This window comes from Nipponia nippon, unplaced genomic scaffold, assembly GCF_047370975.1.
Source record: "Nipponia nippon isolate SJK-2023a ecotype South Korea unplaced genomic scaffold, ASM4737097v1 scaffold_32, whole genome shotgun sequence".
In the NCBI taxonomy this organism is placed as follows: domain Eukaryota; kingdom Metazoa; phylum Chordata; class Aves; order Pelecaniformes; family Threskiornithidae; genus Nipponia; species Nipponia nippon.
In genome coordinates, this window is record NW_028262350.1 from 1,206,251 (window position 1) to 1,228,176 (window position 21,926).

Below are 21,926 nucleotides of genomic sequence, written 5' to 3' on the forward strand. Positions count from 1 at the left end.
GCTGGTGACGTCTCCCCGACGCCATCGGTGACGCCGTGACGCCGGCCGCGACGGCACTGGCAGCGTGGCCGAGGCGCGAGGGCGCGACCTGCCCTCGCCGGCGGGGCCCGGCCCTCGTCTCCGTGAGGCGGCCGCGGGGAGCGGCGGCGGCGGCCACAGGTACGGTCCTGGGGAGCCCGGGGCCGCTGGCGCGGGCGGCGTCCCCCAGCCCCCGGGCTGGAGGGGGCGGCCCCCGGGGCTCCCCCCCGCGCCGCCCGCCTGGCCCGGTCCCTGCAGCGCGGGGTCCGGACCGAGCGGCTCGGCCCAGCCCTGCACCCGGCGCCGTGGCACGGCCGGGTGCTCCGGCCTCCCGCGCCTCAGCCTCGCTGCCTTCTCGCTCCAGCTGGCCCGACATAAGGGTTTCCTTGCTGAAGTCAGTAGAACTCTGGGCAATGAAAGAGCAAAAAATGGCTTTTCGGAGTTAAATCCAGGCGTTGCACAAGCACACGTCAGCGGAGGCACTTCCCGCCGGCAGCCCAAAGGCTCACCCATGGGTATAGCGCTTCATAACACAGAAACCCCATTAAATGCAAGAACCTCCCTGGCTAGCGGGGGTTTTCTGCCCTAGGCTGTTAATGGAAACGTGGCTCATTGGGAAGGAAGCCAAAAATCGCAGATATTTAAAGTAAAATACGCTAAACTTCCAGGTACTTCTACCTACTGACCATGTGTTTGAGTAAATGCTTGGTCCTGGTATGATTAAAAGAGGAGCTTTTGCAATAGCAAAAATATGATTTAGCCCCAGATCCCTTTTCACGCGGTTGTCTTTGTTTCGAAAGCCCCTCACGGTGCGCAGCAACGCGGAGGTGCGATGCCCCTTCGGGATCTGGGCAGGCGTTTGCCTCCTGTGGAGCGCAGGATCCTGGTTCTTACCAGGTGCTTATGTGTCGTGCTCTGAGAGAGGGGCAGCGATGGGGGGGTGGGTGCTGCTCAGGCTCAGAAGAACAAATCCCAAGCACTGCTCCTAAAAGCTCCTACGAGACTAAAGCCCACCCACAGATACGTAAGGAAATAACGACATTGTACGTCAGCGTGGTGGGCTGCTGTCATGGGGAGCGACACCCTGTGCCGGCAGACTCAGGCTGTGTTAGCGAGGCTAGCAGTGCCGCGTGGTGGAAATGGCGGTGGCAGGGCTGCTAACACTCTCAGATTTTGCTTTTATTCCGATATTCGACATCTCTCAAATTGATTATGAAAAAGTGATCGAGTTGGAAGGTGAAATAACATGTATCTTAATTTGTGATGAAATGAGTTTGGTGCCTGTGAAATGCATTGTGCTGGCAGTGGCCTATAAAGCTGAATTCTCCTCTTCTGTGGGATGCATCTCACAGTACAGAAAGTTGCCCACGTACTGCACATTTCCCTGTACTTATCCCCAGGTCTTTGGAAAACAGAGGATAATGTTCTTTCTTGCTATTTAAGAGGTTAGTGAGCTGAGCGGTTTCCTTTAGTCACAGGAACTTCCACGCACTGCTGTGGAAGCAGATGCCGCACATTGTATTCCTTTGTTGTCCTGCATACATCTGACAGAGTTTTTCTTTGACGCTGAAATATCCTAGTTTTTGTTCGGGCTGTCTGTTCCATGTCCATGTAAAGAATTCAGTAGTGGTGCTATAAAATCTCTGGGATATTGGAATGATCAGTAATATCTAAGGCATAGTGCAAGCGTGGAAGAGCCAAAGATCAAACTACATCTACTGTGCAATGAGAGCAGCAAGAAATTGTTCGCGCTAGAAGCGACTGAGATGGATTTCAGTGTCCTGTGCGCTCAGGTCAGCGTGGAGGCTCCGAAGGGAAGGCTGCAGTTTGCCACCTATTGGCTTTTCCGGGTATGTTTCCAAGGCAGAAAATGGCTGAAATGAAGTTAGTCCTAACATAGAAAATTACTCATCGCACTTTAGCCTGGGGTGTGATCGCTGCGCGCGCAGCAAGCGCTGAGCGTGGCACTTCATCGCTGCTGCTGAGTATCAAGAACAAATATAAATTCCTGTTCTCTTGTTTTATCTGATTCTATCTAGATTGACCTACTCGGTCTGATTTTTTTTTAATTATTCCCAAATGGGGAAACGAAGCCCAGAGATTGTGTTGAAGTCACACACGGAATACATGGCAGACCTGGAAAGAGAGGACTGGTCTGCTTGCATCCTGTCCTGTACATGAAACTTCGCAGCAGATATCTGTGGAAATCCACTCTAAAGCAGATATCCCCAGTGCGAAACAGCTGCGGAGCCTCGACGCTATCTGGCTGCAGTGAGGATTTTTTTCATGGAACTGACTCATCAGCAGCAAACACTGGAAATAAATCCTCAGGAAAAAGGGCCCTCCAGGAAAAAACAGGGTATAGAAAAGCAACCTATTTTTAATACATGACATAATACCTATTGTGGAAGCCTCACAGCACAATTTACTGATGCACAGTGAAACCAAATCTAGATCAATGGTGCAGCAAGGGTACAACGGCAGTAAAAAGCGAGCTGTCACATGGTGGAGAACAGAGGGGCACGGAAAGTGCTGACTGTCGTGAGCATTCATCATTAAACAATGTTCCTGTACCTCTGTTCGTGCGTTGTGGGTTTCCCAGCTTGTGTGCTCAGAATTCAGCATTTCTTCCAGCGCTGTCTGGAGGTGGGCTGTGAGCCTGGAGAAACCGAGTCTCGTAGAGCAATCATTTTACTTGCCAGCCTGTGGCAAATTGCAAGGGTGGGCTTGACCCTGGCGGGAGGCAGGATATGCTGGGTATGAACTGCTTGTTCTCAAGGCTACAGGACAAGAGGGAAACTGCAGCCTTCCCAGTCTGCCCGCAGCCCTTCGGCTGAGCCTGGGGGGGCTTTCTGCTGCCCAAGGCAGCGGAGGCTTCACAGCAGTTCTGTCTGTGGGAGCTTGATTTCCTTTGGCTGAGCCAACGCCAGCGATGTGAAGAGGGTCTCACCCAGGGTCACTGTCAAGATCTGAATTTTCCTTCTTCCCATTCCCGCGCTTGGTCCTGCTGGGTTGTCGTAGGCAGTCCTTGGTACCAGCTCCCGAGTGTCTTCTAAGGCAGCAAGCTGATGATGGCTCCACGAGGCAGAAACTTCTGCCAACACTATATAAGACTATGAATTGCTTTGTGTCAATACTGAGGTTAAAAGTTAGCAAAATACGGATTATTTCTCCCCCATGTTTTCCAAAGCAGTATGTACTCTATTAAGTTCTGAAACAATCAGTGTGTTTTTTACCAATAAAGCCTTATGTAGCACAATGTCCTTGGGCATTGCTTACAAGTACGTTTTTGCATGGCATGTGCTGAAGCATGTCCCGCATTTGAAAGTCTAGTGACTCGATTTGTCGATGGAGAGAGGATCGCAGCGCTGAGATAGCTGCTTGCAGGTGGGAGTGGCCAGCCGCTTCACTTCGGGAGGGAGTTATACTTCTTTCTGCATTAAACCTGCGCAGAGACGTGGTGCACGCTGTATCGGTCACGTGTATGCCTGTCGTGTACCTTCACACACATGGGAGTGTGCATTTTTATGATCCAGAAGTTATGTGCCCTAACTACTCAATCCAAATTGTAGCCTTTCGTTAAAGTATTGAAAATCAGGCTCTCATAGTCCTGGAAAAAAGCTAACTATTGGCAAAAGATCTGAATTCTCCAGCTGAACTTTAACGTGTGCAGTTGTATAAGCCAGCTTCCCTTTAATGTATACAGCTGTGCCCAGATGGGCTTGCTTCCCGAGCCGTTTAGTCCAGGTTTTTGTTTTTTCCTCTCATGACTTATAGTGCCTTCAGACTTATGGTAAAGAAGAGGCGGTTGCAGTTTCAGAGCTTTGCATTCCTCGCTGAGCTGTGCCTGTGTTTGCATGCAAAGCCATCGCCTCCCCTCCAACTATTTTAATCATTTCAGAAAGGGTGGGTCATCAGGCATTTGGCAGCGGGCTCCTTTTATATAGCTGAGGTGGAGTCAGCCAATGACCTGCAAGCCTGGAAAATTTTGCAGGGCAGTTTCACTGGACGGCTCTGCAGAGCTGTGCCATTTGAATTTCAGCACAGACATCCACGCACTGTGCTCTCCATTTCTGGCGCGTCTCCCAGCGCAGAGTTTAGCTGAGGCTCGGGTTTAGTTTTCCCTCCTCTCTCTCCCTGTAGTGACAGCTTCTCCGGGCTCTGCTAGCCAGCACTCCTGAGCGATCATGGAGGATACTACTTTGCAAATTATCGAACCACCAACTGCTTCTGAGGCCTCTGAGGAGCAAGTGCCTGAAGAACCCATCAAATCAGACCAGATCAATGGTGTGATGGTGCTGACCCTTCTGGACAAGATCATTGGAGCGGTGGATCAGATCCAGCTGACCCAAACACAGCTGGAGGAGAGACAGCAAGAGATGGATAGCGCAGTGACCAGCATCCAGGGAGAATTAACCAAGCTGACAAAGGCGCACACCACCACCAGCAACACCGTGAACAAGATGCTGGAAAAAGTGCGCAAGGTGAGCGTCAACGTGAAAACCGTTCGGCAGAACCTGGAGAAGCAAGCTGGGCAGATCAAGAAGCTAGAGGCCAACGAAGCGGAGCTCCTGAAACGCAGAAACTTCAAAGTCATGATCTACCAGGTAAGGAGTTATTTCACAGCTTCTTTATGTCCTGTTAGCGGGTGTTTTCTTTGCGAAGGGTTCTGTCACACTGCATGGTCGGTCCATTGCTCTCCCAGCCTCCCCGACTGTCTGGCAGTCCGAGTTGAGGCGGGTCCGAAGTAGCTCTCTCATTCATGACTGAACGTTGTCTATGCATTCTAAGGCAGGGTTTGATAGAATTGCTACATTTAACAGGAATTTCGATGAAGATAGTGGGACTGGCCCTAACCGTTCATTGCAATGGACCAGAAGTATCAAAATAATCTGATTTTACTGCTTAGCTAAAAAAAGAACAAGAAGGCACTGGGTTCTGGGAGGGGGTATTGTAAATCCGTCTGCCAACGTCTTTTCTACTGAGAGGCAACATGTGTATTGCTACGTGGAGAGCGATGATATTTCAGAGTTGTGGCATGCATCTGCTAACAACAAGAGTCAGTAACCCCAGCACCGGGGTTAATCTCACTGACTAGGACAGACAGAGACATTAGAGAAACTACAGAACAGCTCCTTGAGCTCCTTAGTGCTCGGGTCTGCCTCTGCCCTTGTGCTTGTACAGATTTCCACGTTCTTTTTTCTGCAGCCTGCAAGTCTTAAATCTTCTAGTTGTCTGGTTTCAATAAGAGCTTTGGTTTGCTTGATGTTCCACCCCTGCACGAAGCGTTGGATTTTTCCTTTGATATTAAACAAGAAGAAAGAGAGGAATATGTTTCGGTCAGTTTTCCTGTCCGGATTTAGTCTTCCTTATCAGAGCAAACTCCTGTATTGAGCCACGGAAGACAAGTGAGTGAAATAGTTAATGATTCAGTTAGAAGCCTCTGGGTTAATAATAGACAGCGTCAGGGACAAATAGAGAAGCATCTAGTGCTGATCACAGGAACAGAGAGAAGAAAAAACAGAAAAAAAGGGAAAATGCTTCTTACTACAGGGTTTGAAGGGAGCGCTGATCATAATAGGCTCAGGAATCTAGCAAGTACGGGGGCCTGCATAGCTCTGATTCAGAGCTTAAGCATTTGTAGTTTTATCATGCCTGAAAGGCTGAAATACTCGAGCCTCTTCAGATCACACGGGCAACCTATCCGGTTATATATATGTATTTATTACAAGCTCTTTGTGTCAGGCTTTTGGGGGGAAAATAACACAGAACTCTAAACGTACTGCAGGAGCAACAAACATTCCGAAATCAGAAGAGTGAAGGGAATTGTTTAAACATAACATTCCTGGTGGGTTATGGAAGTAGGTAGGAAGTTGCCAAGCTTCTGGGTCCTTCGGAAGCGCCCTAAGCATTGGCCGATTGTCATTTGGTGAGCTGTTCCTTTTGGTTTGCTGGCGCTTGTGAATATTGAGTAGAGTTTCCCTTTGAGTATGAAAAAGCAATCCTGCTTCTAAAGGAAATCGGGGGCAATACTCTTGCTGATGTAATGCGGACAGAACAGCCTCTGAGTGAATCAGTTGGCGAGGGACCATGGCAGGGATTTTGTGAATCATGAAGATATTAGGAAAAAAAAAAGAATTATTTGTAATTCAGAGCAATTTCCCAGCATGGAATTTAGTGTGATTTGACTGCGAGGCCACAGAGCACAAGTGAGAAATTCTCCAGGTTTGCTTCGTGTGAAATGGAGCCTTCTGCGCCCACGGAAACCCTCGCGCTTCTGCAGGAGGCCTGAGCAGACCCTGCCGCGGAGGGCGAGGATCCGGGTCTGGGGAGCCCGCAGGTGGGGCGGCCAGCTGCAGCCTTGGGACGGGCACTGCTACGGCACGCGAAGGTCTCTCTGGGAGGAGAAACTCTTCACTAGCTCTTAATTCGGTGCTTAAACTGAAAAACAAAATCCATGATGGGCTTTTGATGTTTGAATACTAGACAGAAATAGGCAATAATAATATTAATGTGCCTGGGTAACAAATACTTTTATCGATAGTACTCTTGTGCTGCATTACTGCGGCAGAGACAGACCCATACGAGGAGAATTCGATTGCCAGATGTGGACCAGAGGGAACCCCTGGAAGAACGGGGTATATTTTTGCAGTCCTCTGCAATAGTGTAACCACTCCTTCCTGCACGCGATGGAAACATAGATTTTTGGTCAACAGAGAATGTTTCTAAATTATATCAATCTACAGCCTGTCTCAGAGCTACATTAATTATTATTTCTCGTATAGAAAATAGGGTTGCTTAATAGCTGCATTATTCTGTAGTTTGCACTCCATAAAAACGTCATCATGTCATTTTCAAGGTACAGAAACCTGAATTGTGTGGCTTGGTGTGAGGAAAAAGAATCTGTCCTATACAGGGGTCTCTCTTATTTGTGGAGACCTTTTATTCTGAAGAAGTTAAACATTTTGGGGGATCTCGAAAGTTTTGCTTTTGGCTTTGGGGGGTTTTATTCTTTCTTTTTTCCTGGGAGGGACAGGACTTTGAGAGTTGGCGCCTTACTGTAATTAAGGAGGTGTCGTTCTTCAGAAATCCCTAACACGGGCTGACTGTGGGAATCGCACAGCAGATCTGCAAAAACATCAGGTTACAATTTTGTGTCCCGATTTATTCGTGCAAATATTTTATCACAGCCAGTAATTCTGGGCACATCAATGACAAGAGCGGTACTTTGTCTGGCATTATGCAAAACAGATAATGCTAACGCATTTAAAGAATAAAACTCTATAGAGAAAGAAGTGATATTTTTGTGTGTATGTTGTAAAGGCATTTATCAAATCGAGGATGGTGTTCAGCTGCTTTACTGATACTGAACAATGCTATTTGTTGCAAGAAGCCTTGTTGATTCCCGCTGGATTACCCGTTTACTAATATTCTTCTGTGCTTCAGTATTAATAATCATGGCATTTTTTTTAAATGTATCAGGAGTCTATAAAACCAAAACTTTATGATGGGCTCCACCCTGGGAGTTTAAATGAGGAAAATGCACTGTTTTCCTAACTGTGTCTATCATTAAAAAAAAAATTACAAAATAACTCTTTTCTAATTCAGTGTTTCACTTCCCAAGCCCCACCACCTATCCAGGTTTATGATAGATACTTTCTTGAGAAAGTAATTCTGTGATGGTGATCAACATTATTACTACTTTCTAACTCAGAAAAAGCTGCCTTTGGAAAGCTGCGATTAACTTTCCTGTGCAATTGCATTTTCAGTTGCTGTGGCTAAAAATGCAAAGATTTATTAGTCTTTCCTTTTGGAGAACAAGAGGTAAACTCATCTTAAGAGACAGAAAATATTACATACAACCAGCGGTGGCTGTTTCCAAGCAAGATAGCTGAGTAAAGCAGCAGTCATGCTCTGTGGGGATTTCATGTGGCGTGATTCCGTGGTATGACAAAATAAAAGGAGGTGAAAATGGATCAGCTCTTCAGCGGTTATAGGTGTTTGCTTATTTTCTCAGCGTTGAACGCTGAGCCTCCAGCAGTTACGGAGGGACTATTTCAGGAGTGCAAATAAGACCTTTTGGCACCTTGGGAGAAGAGGTCAGACGACCTGCGAGAACGGCATTTTGCTAGCTGTTGGATTAGGAGGAAATCAAGTTTTATTCAGGGAAAGCTTGACCCGTCGAGATGAGCGTAAAGCACATCTGCCTGCTCAGTTTGAAACTTTGGGGGAGACAGTGCAGAACTGAAAGTCACTTCCACTGGGGCTGGCTGAGGGCAAGGCATTAAGCAGAACGTTTAGGGGCCGTTACTCGTGGTCACGTATATACGGGCGCGCGCTTTCTCACTTGCTCACTCTCTCAAATACACTTTTACCTGATGTTGCCAGGAGCTGGTCTGATTTCTACTGGGGTGAGAGTTTTTATACCGACTTAACTAGGGAATTAGATCCGTTCTTGAGAATAAAATTTGAAAAAAACAACCCCCCTCCAAATTACTACATCTTTTTGTTTTGAAAACGAGCCTAGCAAAAGCAAAGGTGACAGACTTCTGACAAGCTGCCGTGTACACAGAAGCTGGGTACTCTTACCGTAAACAGGACTTGCCTTCCTAAAAAGCCTGATGTCAGATGAGTACGTGCACTTATTAGCAGCCCCCGGGAACAGAGCTCCTCAGTGCTTCCTTTGTGCCGTCCGTCCTGGGCTCCTGCCTTTCAGAGGAATTAGGACACCAACAAATTTGGTTAGAGTGGTTGCTAATAAAAACAAACTAAAGTGACTTCATCCCAAATCTCCTGGTTGTAGGACAGAAGAATCTGGGGCTGGTTACTACAGTTCATGACTAAATAATGGATGTCCCATGCAAAACGCTGCTGCTCTAAAACCAGACAGCGTGCCACATTCATCTGAAGAACGGCACGTGTCGGCGCTTACGTAAGCACAGCATTTTTCCTCCAAGCATTTTTCAACAATTACACTTATTTTTGCAAATGTCAAAGGCCTGATTTTCTTACAGCCAGACATCCGAATGTTTGCAGCACGCAGCACACGTATTGAATGCTGAATTTCTAAAATGCGCTAGTCCTTTATTTTGAGGCTCACGTGGGCGCCGGGCGCGAGGGAGGTCTGGCCCGCGATGTGCGGCATTGTTTGTGGGAAAGAGCAGCCTCTGTCAAAGGCGTGCGGCCGGGCTGCTCCCCGCGCCGCCAGACTCGGGGGCTGCCCTGGGGCTCCTCGGCTCTTCAGGTGACTCCGGTGGCCGCCCAGAGCCTCGCAAGATGTGGAGCTTCTCTGGGAAGGGCCAGGCGGTTACGAGAGCAGGACAGAACGCGAACCTCAGCCGTACAGTGTGTAGGGTAGGTAGGGCTGGACGAAGGAATATAAATAGCACCGCTTGGCTTTTGTGCCTTGAGTGGGCCTTATACGGATGAGAGCAACAAGATTGTCGATCGTGGGGAGGAGGGATGAATTTCAAACCCACACGTTAACGCGACAGATCCGGAGTCCAGGCCTGAACTGCCTCATTTTTCGGTCTGTGCTCCTCAAAGGAGAGCGTGGAAAAGCACACGGGCTGGGGGGTCTGATGAGAAGCACAGGGCAGGGAGCACAGGGCGTACCAACCCACGTACCGCAGCCGCCGCACCCACCGCCCCTGGCCTGCAGCCTTTCTCCACCTCCCAAACAGCATCTCAGCTGCCCCGAGCTATGGTTTTGTTTCAAATTAATCATTCTGAAACAAAAACCTTATGAGTCTAATGACTGCAGAGGCTTCTTGAGAGCCAGCGTGATCTGCGGTCCCAAAGAACAGCCTGGGTGGGTTACAGGCCTTGGATTCGGTGGAGCTTGCCCAACTACAAGCGTTGAAGAATACATAGAAATTTCAAATAAAAATGTGAGTTGTAGTGCTGGGGATAGGCACCCACGTTAGGCTTTTCCTGCGAGACCAGCTGGCTCCGTGTGCTTAGGAGCGCTCTGCGCTTGAACTCGAGTCCCGTCCTGGGTGCGGAGCAGCACTGTGTGTAGCATCGGTTTTTCCCAGTGGTTCACTGCAGAGATTTGCATTGCAGCAGCCAGTGGGTTTTGAATTTATTTTCTGATAATACTTACAGATAAAAGGCTGGTTTCATTTTGCTGTGAATCCACTGAAAAGCAGCTCTCTTTGGAGCCACAACATTTCTTAACGCAGATTCAGCAGACAATTGCTGAGAGCTTCTCGCCGGTGGGTTTGTGCGTCCGCAACCTGCCAAATCCCAAGAAACGCCTCCTCCAGTGACGGCTCTGCTGTGGGTGACGGGGCCAGGGTATTCCTCTGGTGCTGGGTTTGCTTTTGCTTTATTTTATTCTGTTCTTAAAAGAAATTCCAAAGAGAATTAATCATGAAGCCTTTATTGAAAAACACAAAAAATATGAATCATACAAACTGAAACTCGTTAATTAAGAGTTAATATTGTTTGTCTCTGATCCTTTGTCGTTGTTGCTGGAATAGAGGGGTCTCAGCCCAGAAAGCCATTGTGTCTTCCCTTCTGTTCCCCTGCTTTTGGCCACAGAAGTAGCAAAATTAGAGGGGAAAAAAATGCCATCCCAGGGGAAGGAGAGAAATACCGTTCGATTCGTTTCCTTCAGGCTGCAGCGCTGATTTCTCCATCGGTTGTAAGGGGCACCATGTTAACATCCTGATGTGCAAAGAATCCTTCATATTCTCTGCGCATTAGTGAATTATAAGAGTCTCAAGATAATAATTCACAGGAGACTGAGCCTTTAACAAATTTCAGGATGTTAATAGCTCTCAATTCCAGGATGTTTTTTAGTGCAGATTATCGGTCTTTCCAGCTCTGGAGCATGGATTTCTCTGTTGCAGCTTGGAATCAACGGCATTAATATTTCGTTGCTCGGGTATTATTTATAAGCAGTTAGGGCCACGACTGTGTGTTTTGCTGAAATCCTTTCAGCATTATAGTTACATACTGAGCTGTGCAGCACTAAATTGGCTCAGAGCAAAGGGCCAGAGGCTGCTCGGCCAGTTGGGATAGGGTTAGATTGGGCAATTAATGGCTCGTGAAAGTAAAGCTAAAGGTAATATTCCTTCTGCTCGCATATGGCTCTCTCAGGCATCTCTTGTGCCTATCAGCAGTGGATCTAAGCATCCATCACGATGTCTGTGTGATGCCAGTGGGGCCACTGCAGGCGGGAGTATAACGAAGTGCAGAAGTTGCCGGCTGTGCTCACTGGGCTAGGTGACTGGAGTGTTCTTCCAGTAAGATCGTGGCTCATTTTCCCATTCGTAAGCTAGATACGAGCCCTCAGCAAACATAAATTAACCCATCATGGACACACAGTGGGAAGAACTGTCCAAGGGCACACGTAGCCCAGTTTGCAGGTCTGGGATTAGAAACCGAAGAATTCAAGAAGCCAGTCAGTGCTCAGCCCGTGCCTCTCTGGAAAGACACAGTCCCGTTACTCTCCAGCGTTCCCAGGTGGGAATTTGACCAGCAGATGGTAAAAGCTGCGTAGTGTTGTAGGTGCTGCAGAACACTGGAAGGGTGTGAGCATCGTGGGAGAAGTGGTACTCCTGCGTATTATCTCCGCGTCTCCCATGTTGTTTGCTTGCATGCTTTTAGGTAAATGCAAACGCTCTGTAGTTGGCACGCGCCCCTCTGCGTCCTTCAGCGCGGCTCGCAAGGCAGGCGCCGAGCACGCGTGGGTGACTCGCCGCGCGCTGCCACCCCGTCCCGGCTCCAGGCAGGGCCGCGGTCTCTGCCGGGCTGGCGGGCGGGAGGAGGGAGCAGCCACGCTCCGGCTGGCAGAGCCGTTCTTCCAGAGAACGTGCTGCTTGTCCGGGGCACGGACTTGGTGAAACCGAGGGCCATTCCCGCATCTTCGCTGAAGCTGCTTCTTGCTGCCCTGCCCAGAGGAGTGATGTGCTGTCCCTGTCTAAGGAATGAGTAGAGAACTCTGCAGTCTCCACTCTCTGATGTACTGCGATGCATCTGTGACCCACGTAAAGCATGGCAAAGACCCATAAGCGTTTCGGCAACGTGCTTAGCCCTCTCTTATCCTGTTTGGGATAATGTTGTCCTCTTGATTCTGCAAGATCCTCTACAACTTACAGAGTACCTGAAGAATTGTGGGTCCACTGCCCAGCTGCAAGATGAGACAAAGACCAGAAACAAAGATGCTCAGTGTCAGTGAGGGGAAATCAAATATTTAGAATAAAAAGTCTCAGGATGTTTAGTCTATAGCTTTACGTGAGGATGCAAATGTCAGTATCAGCATGGATCTATCTGCAAATCGTCTGCCATGCAAACTCCAGCTTTACTGGTTTGCTGTTCAGAAATAGCTCTGGAGTTATTCATCAGTCAAGACAGGTTTATCCGGGAGGAGCAGTGCTGAGAGTAAAGCCAGTTGTACAAACAGACTGATAATAGGATCAAAACTTTTTTCTGCTGTGAGAGGGAAAAAAAAAAGCGCCTTTTCACTCTGCAATCTATTTACTTCTCTGTTTCCTACAGCCCTGCGTTTCTTCTGACTCGCTGTTAGGGAAAAGCACTTTTCCAAACACATCCGCCTTCTCTCCCCGTGCCGTTCCTCCCTTGGCTTTCACCATCAGGTTTGAACCAGCTCCGGTGCCTGTACCGTGCTGCTCGTCCTCAGCAGCTAAGGAAGGAGGTACAGCCTTTTAGGACACAGCTTCCAGGACACAGAGTAACTAGACGCACCTGATAGAAAAAAGTGCCAAGAAGATTGCACAATACACAAAATTATAGAGGGTAGAAGGACTTTTGCTAGTCAGGGAGATACTACTTGAGAATGAACTAGTTTTTCACTTTAACATTTACCTAATCCCAACCTATTTTGCTTTTTCCCTCATATTGTACATCTTTTCCTTTGTCTCAGCAGTATTCTTCTGGTGACTTCTCGCTGCGGGGCTCAGTAGCCTTCTCTTCAAGGAGTCGAGGCTCCTCTTTTTATGGATCTCTTGGCACTACTGGAGATAAAATCTGTCCAGCCTTTGGAATGTCAGAGTCGAGGCCATGCCTATTGCATATGGAGGGGGTAATTCTATATGCCAGCTGCTGCTAGGGGTGCTGAGCAGCCACCCTGTCCCCAGGCTGTGTTTAGCAGAAGAGAGAGGTTTTGATTTTGCAGTGGGCGTGTTTGCTGCGTCCCTGGGTATAGACGTCTGTGAGCCGCTGGGTATTGGGAAGCGTTGGTTCAGGGTATGGTCGGTATGCTGACAAAACCAACGGATGGAGTTCTGGAATCACAGCCAGCTGTTTCGATCTCTCCAGCTCGTTTATTTGAATTAATAAATGTAGGTTTTTAAAATCACCATCTTTTCATAATCTTACGCATACAAGTAAACTCTGCTTTCAGCTACACCACAGAAATCGGAGATGTCTCCAGAATAGCTGACCTCAAATCACTCTGTGAACAGCAGTGTGAAAAGAGAGCAAAATCTGGCCCTACGGCAGTGTTCAGCATGAATGTGCCTGAAGCCGTAGAAGGGATTCTGCATCTCCTAGGACCTGCCCTAAATTAGAGAAGGACACTCTTCCTTCTAATAAATCTTTGCTGACTGTATTTTCTGTCAAATTTTGCTGCCTGGCTTCTCTCTTTACTAAATCACACCCCTATGCCTTTTCTCTCTGCCTGTTCTCTCTGCTAATCCGGATTACTTTGTTGGCGATGTTCCTGATCAGATTCCCAGCGGGGACAGGTAAGTTTTTCCATTGTGCTTCCTTTCCGCCGGCCATTGAAATGCAGTTTTCCTCATCTTAGCCTGAGAAGATCCAGAGTGCGCGCTTTGAGTCTTCGCCAGGGACTGCCCTCTGAGCCGTCTCCAGGAACGGTTCCCTCTGCCCGCGCCGCGGAAAGCGCCATGGCCCAAATCGGCAGAAGACGTGCGAGGAGGCAGCAGTTTAGGGCCTCAGCAGGAGTGCCCCACGAAGATCGCTTTGAACCTCTTCTGAAACTCTGAAAGCTGCTGATTCCAGAGCCTTTGCCTCTTCGCCTGTTTGTGGCTGCTGCAAGCCTTCAGCCTGCAAGGCTGATCTTTCAGTTGGCAGAAATGCCTCCGCTTGCTGACTAATCTGCTTGCTGCTTGCTGCATGCTGCCGCCCTAGTTAAAATGGATGGTGAGGAGCTGCGATTTTCTCTCAGGCATTACGGGACTTGTTGTGCACTACCTCTGCGATCTGGGAGGGAGGACTTGCTGTACGGCTTGCATGAAGGGCTAGCAGCCAGGAGCAGTTGGCTCTGCTGGCATCTGCTGTGACTGGGCAAATCCTGCCTGTTTTCTGAGCCTCCTTTTCTCCCTCTGAAATACAGACCTGATAATACCTACCTCCTCAGGCTTCTTGTAGGGTTTAGTTTATAAGTGTTTGTGAAATGCTTTGAAGTTGTTTTAAATAGATAAAAGACAGGCAGAGAGCACAAACTGTGTGATGTCAAACTACAGCTGTCTCAGGTAGGCGCTGCAGCATCCATTTCTGTTCAGCGGCAGCCCCCCAGCGCTGTTCACGAGGAGCTAAGCTCCTGCACATGGGCTGGAGCTGGTGGTGACTTCAACTGCTGTTTACCTAACGCTTCCCTCGTGCCCCAAGGGCTGCTGGTGACAGCACAGTGCCCTGTTAGCCTTCCTCTTATTGCGTGGCTACTGGAGAAAGTACCCTGAGCTCCAGTTGCCTGCACGCTGGGTGCTCACCCGGTGGCGTGCGCAGCGCGGTCCGGTGGGAATGGCCACGGCGGTCGCTGGACGGGGCTGCCCTGGGAGCCGGGCGAAGCTGAACTCAGCCTGGGAATCGGGGTCTCTGGGGGAGGCTGCCAGGGAAAACTTCTCCTTTTCAAGGGGAGTGACAAGATTTTTTAAAAAGGCAGTTTTTTGTGATACGGCAAGAGAGTCTGATAGCAATTACAATCTCCACAGAAAAAGCCTGTTCCAACAAGGCACTGGAGAAGAAAGCACAGCCCTCCTCTTTTCTGCACAGGGCATCTTTACATCCCTGAGCTCTGCTAGGCTGTGGGTGCTTATCAAGCGTGGTGCTGTTACTCAAGAACGTCTGAATCCTCCTTCCGTGACACTGATGGGAGGTCAGCACAGAAAAGCATCCTCTAAGGATAGGCAGAGCAAAACACTTATCGTGGCAATGGGAGGGCAGAACTTTTTCTTCTCTGGCAGGGCTCAATCTGACCTGGAAGTCTGTCTTCTGCCCAGATGGTTTTAATCCCCCCTCAGCCTCCCCCCAGGCCAGAGCTTGTCCGATTTGCCCTGAGTGGGCAGAGGAAGGGCTGGCGTGGTGCAGGAGGTGCAGCAAGCTCCGGCGCACCCAGCAGCAGCCGGGATCAGCCCTTTCGGTCATAGCAGAGCCTGGGCATGCGAGCTGGCCATGTTCTGCATGTTACGGCTGCATGTCAACCAAATTCAGCTGTTTGTGCTGTTGCAATTGTGTAAAAATAACTGAACGAAATGAATTACAGATGTGATTAGCATGTGCGTGTGAAAAATCCTCCATTAAACCTTCAAACTGGAGATCGGAGTGGCTGGGCGTTCTGGGGCTCTGTTTTTTACACGCTGACAATAAGAGCCTCTTCAAGAGCAATCCTGGAGCCCTTCTTGCATTTTGGGAAGGTTCCCCAGATTGCCGGTGATTCTGCAGTGCTTGAAGAGCCCTGCTAGGCTGGGAATGCAGCTCGGCTTTGTGTCTCATTGGCCTTTTATACAACAGGGGAAGTGTTTACATGTGTTGTAGCAACCAGGCGGTGTGTACATGGCCGTACAGGGCTGCCTGGGTGACTCACGGCAAGGGAACTCGGCTTGAAAACAACATCAGATAAAAGCCCGCTTAGTGGAGCAAGGCAGAGGCCGGTCTGCCTGGTGAATTGTTTGAAGCAGGAGGAACACAGAGCAGCCCGGCGCCCCGTCAGCGGGCAGCCGGCTGCCTTCGATGCTGGGGACGGGCGCCCACAGGGTCCGCGGGCCGTCGAGAGGGAGCTACCCAAAGCAAACCGCTTCCCCGGGGGGGTCTGTGCCGAAGGGCCAGCACAGCTCTACGCGTCGGATTGTGAAATGGGCCGGGGGGTGGCACGCCGTCGGTGGGTCAAAGGAAAGTGGAACTTGCATCGGAGCTGAACCTCTCTGTGAGGCACATCAGGCGGCAGCGAGCTCAGGCCCAGCACACACGCGGGTGCTGCCTGTCCTGCTGGGCGTAGCTGTGCTTTGGGCACAGAGCAGGAAGATTTTTCTTCTGCTGGTATAAAAATATTCTGAGAAATCTTGTTTACCCACTGTCTTTGTGCCAGCTGGATTCAAGCTGTCAGAGGACAGAACTGGTTTGCGTTCGCTGACTGGGAGCCAGGGTTTGAACACCCCAACAGGCAGGGATGCCAAGACCCAGGATTTTGGACTCACCCACTTCAAGGGTCAGTGTTTTCCCAGTAAAAATAGAGTAGCTGGAATGCCTGGTGTTAAAAATGTGGCTCATCTGGATGAGTCATGAGTGAAATAAAGTGCAGGGACCGTAGTGCCTTGCCCAGAGCAGGGATTTGTGCAGCAGCCACCCGTACCCCCGGGATGGTTCTTGATTGTTCCAGCGAGGTCCCACGGTCCTCCGCCGCAGGCAGACGCGGCTGTGTCCGAGGCACCTTCTGCCCGCACCGGGCAGGCCCCTTCCCCACGGGAGAAGCACCTCTCAAGCAGGGAGGGGGAGGTCCTTGCTGGCGTTTGGGCAGTGCCTGGGCGCAGGTGGGAGCTACACGCGAGGGATGCTCAGCAGCAACGTGCCGGTCCCCGTTAAGACGCGCCAGAGCTGTTGGTTGTTCTCACGCCAGCTGTCCCGTGCGTGAGCCAGCGCCTGCTGAACCGGCAGGAATGCTCCCTAGGTGCAGGTGGGCTGAGTCGGGGAAGTCAGGGCACACAGTCCTGAAAATCCCCCAGCTGTCCCCCAGCTGGTTCTCTACGGCTCGGGTAAGCAGTCAGATTGAAGAAGAGTCAGGGAAAAAAAATGCAGGAATGATACCAGGCATAGGAGAGAGAGATGCACTGCCCGGGGGCCCTCGGCTGGCCCGATGGCCCTGTGGCAGGCATGTCGGCCCCGGTCACCCCGGCCCTGCGGGAAAGGGGACGGGTGGGGATTGCAAATGTTTCCCAAGTGCAGCTGGAGAAGAGCTCAAGGAAACAGTCTCGAGGGGGGAGGCTGGGAATGCAGGCATCCTTACTTATGGGAATAGCTTTGCTCCCACTTTGCATCTGTGTTTGAGCAATGAGGGAGCCTCCGGAGAGAGGCGTGAGCAGAGTCTCCAGTCCATGAGCGCTACTGGGCTGGGGCTAGGGCAGCTGCCGGCGGGGACGGTGCCCGGGGTGGCAGAAGCGTGGGTCTGTACGTAAGTGCAGTCTGTGGGAGTTAGGATCAAACAGCCGGGCAATTGCTGTTCTCGGGGTTAAGTGGCAGGGATGACAGGGAGCCACACCGTCACCCTGACAGGGTTGCTCCGGCTGTCCCATGTACCGGGAGCTGCTGCTGGCCACGTCTTCACGGTTGTGAGGGAAGAGTTGCAGGATGCTGCCGAGGTCGGACGCGTGTGTTGCTGGTGCAGCCCATTCAGCCGCATCAGAGAATTTAGCCAGAAGATGGGTTTGCTGGTGTAACGTGTGGAAAGGCAGTTATTTATGTGGCAGACATGGAGGTTTTGAGGTGGTGTTTCTTTCTGCACACGCATGTTCTGGAGCTCAGGAGGGGCTGATCAGTATCTGAGTTTGCAGGATATGGCCTGTTTCCAGTGACAGTCGTGCCAGGCGAGAGGGGGATGCCTTTGTTCTGGCTCATTGTGTTGACTCGAGGGAAGGAAGTGGATGGAGTTCCTGATGTTCTTGGCTCGGCAGGGCAGGGTCCCCGGGAGTCTCTGGGATTGCTCCAGCAGGTGTTGTTGTGGAGAACAGGATCCCTGCCCTCCCAGCGATGGGGGTTTGTTCTGGACCGACCTGACCCTCTGGAGAGCACGTGTATTGTTTTTTCCTGAAGTGGCGAATCAAATGAAGAAAACATATGTTGGCCACTTCACCTTAACCTCCAGAAAGTATTTGGGACCTAAGCTGTGATCCGGAGGGTGAAGAGCTTTGCCCAGCGCAGCTCCCTGCTCAAAACCCAGAACGAAACCCCTGCTCTGGCAGACTCTGTGTTTTGACTGCAGACACTGCAGCCCCTGTTGCCTTCACTGAGCCCAGCGCTCCATGGAGCTGACTTTTCATTGTTCACAAAGTTTTTCCAGGTGAAGCTGTGCTGGAGTCACATATCCAGTAAGCTTATGTCAGTTCGCAAGTGGTATAAGGGAAGGAGGAGCTGGGGACAGCGTAGGTGGCCGAGCCGAGCAGCCCCGTGTCTGCAGAGGGAGCGTCCTGCCCTGCCTCCGTCCAGGGGCTCCGTCCGGGGCCGCAGCGCGTCGGTGACCTGGGTCAGCCGGAGCAGCAGCGTGTTGGTGCAGTGTTCGGAAAGCGCTCAGGGCGCGGGCGTGCAAACACGCCGTCCCTTCCAGCACTGCACGAGGGATCAGGACGTCCTCTGCCACGGCGGCACCAGAGAAACCTGCGCAGAAGCGGGGCTGGAGCTGGTGCTGCTCTTCGGGGCTGGGCCTCAGCGGCTGTTTTGGTGGTTTGACCATCACGGGTGTCCTGGCTCTTGACATCTGCATAGCTCGTTAGCTCACGGCTGCGTTGGTGCAGCGGCTGCTGCTGTGTAAACGTGACACGCGGAGCGTGCAGCCGTGCATGGGAGATGCCACGGCAAATTCACCGTCCCAGGACACGGGCATCTCCACTCCTGGCATCCCCGAGCTGGGGGAAGGCGAGTCGCTGCTGGTGTTTGCCACATCATTCAAGCACGTGGGCCTGGGGTACCCCGGGGTCTGCCCCTTGATTTCACTGGGCCCTGCTCCTCCCAGTGTTGGACTGGGATCCCCCGTCCCTGCTCTGTTCAGCTCCTGTCTGCCCTGGGGCTGGGAACGGCACTCGGCCGTCCTGCTGCTCAGGCTTTTCTCCAAATCTCAGCCCAGCAGCTCCGCTCTCTGCGTGCCCGTTCTACACGCTGCCTTTCGGCTGCTGCTGGCTTTCTGACAGCGCTCGTCTCGGCAGCTCCACACCTCTCCCGCCCAGCTCCATAGATTAAAATCGCTCAGGCAATGAATTTCTGAGCCCTGGGCTGCAGCCCCGCAGCTGTGACGCTTTGTACAGTGATGGGCTATTTCCAGCCTGTCCTGGGAACAGAGAGGTGATTCATTGCAGCAGGGACGCACGCTATGTGCTGCTCAGATGAAAACCAATCCCACTCCAGACCTGTGCCCCTCTCCTGGGCACATGCTTGTCCTCTGCCACCGGGATCAGAAACTTGGCTGACCCAGGAGAGTGGAGAAGCTGAATGAATTCACCCCTCGTCCCGAGGAGAGACAGCGTAACCTTGCAGACCTATTTTGTGAGTCAGGGCTGTCTCTGCCCTCTTCAGTTACGGGCTCGGACAAATTCCCTAACTTATTTCCCAGCAGAAAAATGGGAAAAACAGGGCGGCCTGCTGCATCCCAAGAGATGTCCCAGCCCCACATCTGGATCCTGCAGGCCTTGGGAAAGTCTGAGCGCAGAGCGGGGTCGGCCAGGCCAGCGTGTGCACGCGTGGCCAGACTCACGGCTCCGAGCCGTGCTGCCATCTGCAGCGCAGTGCCGTGCCCGGGGCCGCTGCGGGCCGGGCCCTGGCCAGGCCGGAGAGCTGGGGGCAGGCAGCAGTCTTACCGAGAGAAGACCACCCGCGGGAAGGAAGCTGAAATGCCGTGGGCTGGAGGGGACGGGAAGGGCTGCGGACAGGCGCTGGGGAGCAAAGGGGCAGCACGTGGCTCCAGCGGGTTCCCTGCGCCCCTCCATGGCAGGATGCCGGGCCTTCTCTGGGGCCAGGAGCGGGGTCCTGCGATGGCCAGGTCCTGGGATGAAGATGAAACTGGAGGGGCCGGGACTGTGACAGGGGCACGGGAGGAAGGGAAAAGTCTCCAGTTTCAGTGCTGGGCTGCCTCTTCCTGCGCCGCCGGAGTCACGGGTGGGTTTGGAACAAGCCCAGAGTGAGCAGAGCTGGCGTACCCGAGCTTAAATGCAGCAGAGCCCTAAGCTGCTGCAGGCAGAGCAGATCCTCTTTACAGTAATTTATCGGGGGGATGAGCCCAGGCCTGACATCGCCTGGGTGGGTTTAGCCGTGCATCGTATGAACCGTAGCTGTGCTTCTGCTCTGCGGCGGGGCTGGGCAGGGCGGGCTGGCTCCCGAGGCCGGGGAGGCCGGGTGCGTGTGTCTCACTGGCTCCGCTCTGTGTCTTGCAGGATGAAGTGAAGCTCCCGTCTAAACTGAGCATCAGCAAGTCTCTGAAGGAGGGTGAAAAGCTAGAGAAGGAAGGCGAGGGCGAGGAGGTGCCTGTGGGTGAGGACCATGCAGAGGAGGACCACGTCCAGCTCTCCTCGGATGAAGAGGTGGAGATTGAAGAGATTATCGAAGAGTCACGGGCAGAGCGCATCAAAAGGAGCGGCATGAAAAGAGTGGATGACTTTAAGAAGGCATTCTCAAAGGAGAAGATGGAGAAGACTAAGCTAAAGACCAAGGAAAACCTGGAGAAGACTCGCCACAACTTGGAGAAGACCCGCCACAACCTGGAGAAGAGGATGAACAAACTGGGCACCAAGATTGTGACTAACGAAAGGAGAGAGAAGATGAAGACCTCTCGGGACAAGCTGAGGAAGTCTTTCACCCCTGACCACACCATCTATGCCAGGTCCAAGACAGCCGTCTACAAAGTGCCACCTTTCACTTTCCACGTCAAGAAAATAAGAGAGGGCGAGGTGGAAGTGAAAGCCACGGAGCTGGCGGAGGTTGGTGGAGAGGAGGGAGAAAACTCGGATCTGCTGCGTGGGGAGAGCCCCGAGATGCACACGCTGCTGGAGATCACGGAGGAGTCCGACGCGGTACTGGTGGACAAGAGTGACAGCGAGTAGGACAGGCTGCAGCGCGGAAGGGTTGTGGACGACGGCTGAACACGTAATCATTCACATTTCGAGATCTCTCTCTGCCCTGGTGCCCCAGGGGAAGTGTACACAATGCCTCTTTACTACCCTGCAGAGCCGACGCCAATCCCCTGCCTGCTAGGACAAGGTGTATTTTATATTTTAGTTTTAGCACACAGAAACGTTAGGAACACGGGACTGTTTTTCTTACACTGTTAAATCACCCTTGGAGACCATTCCTGCTGCAGGCTGCGTGAGAGCCTTCTAGCACCAGACCTGAAGACGAGCGTTGAGTGACGGGGACCCGGCCCAGCTGGAGAGTGCTAAAACCAAGATAACGGCTGTACACCTGGAAAGCTCAAGTGTCCTCCATAAGCAAAGACCTGGTGTCAAGAAAGCTTCCTGCCGAGCAGCCCACCGGCCCACGCCACCCCGCTCCCTGTGCCAGGCTGCGCGGCCATCCCCGCAGGCAGGAGGGCTCCGGCACCCAAGCTGGCCACCCCTTCGGGGGAGCAGAGGAACTGTGATGCACCCACGTGCGGGAGGGAAGAGCCGAGGGAGTCCTGTTGGCGGGCAGAGGACGGGCGAAGCTGCCAGCCGCGCGGCAGGCAGGCGGGCCCGCTCCTCTCTGCCCTCCCAAGGACTGCATCACGTTGCGGGGCCCGGGACGGCTTCGCCACAGAGCCGCCCTGCCTCTGGGACTGCTGCGGGTGCCCGCGTGGCATCACGCAGCCAGGGCCCGCTGCTCCTCCCCGCCGCGCTGGGGCCGTCGCTGCGACAGCCCCGGGGCTGCGGCACGAGCAGCGCAGGCCACGGGCGGCCGCACGCTCCCCTGCCCGGGTTACAAATCCGGCTGCCAGAGACGCAGCGGCCGCGTCCTCGCTGGGGCAG

The 21,926-nt window shown here is 52.0% G+C and overlaps 1 protein-coding gene across 1 annotated transcript; it reads left to right on the forward strand.

The window, feature by feature from the left end:
• The first annotated feature begins 19 nt into the window (after positions 1-19).
• Positions 20-21,555, forward strand: CAVIN1 (caveolae associated protein 1). Its single transcript, XM_087770379.1, has 3 exons — positions 20-159; positions 4,162-4,625; positions 20,361-21,555. Exons 2-3 carry the CDS (start codon positions 4,206-4,208, stop codon positions 21,024-21,026), a joined length of 1,086 nt encoding a protein of 361 aa, XP_087626505.1. The 5' UTR covers positions 20-159; positions 4,162-4,205; the 3' UTR covers positions 21,027-21,555.
• The last annotated feature ends 371 nt before the right edge of the window (positions 21,556-21,926 follow it).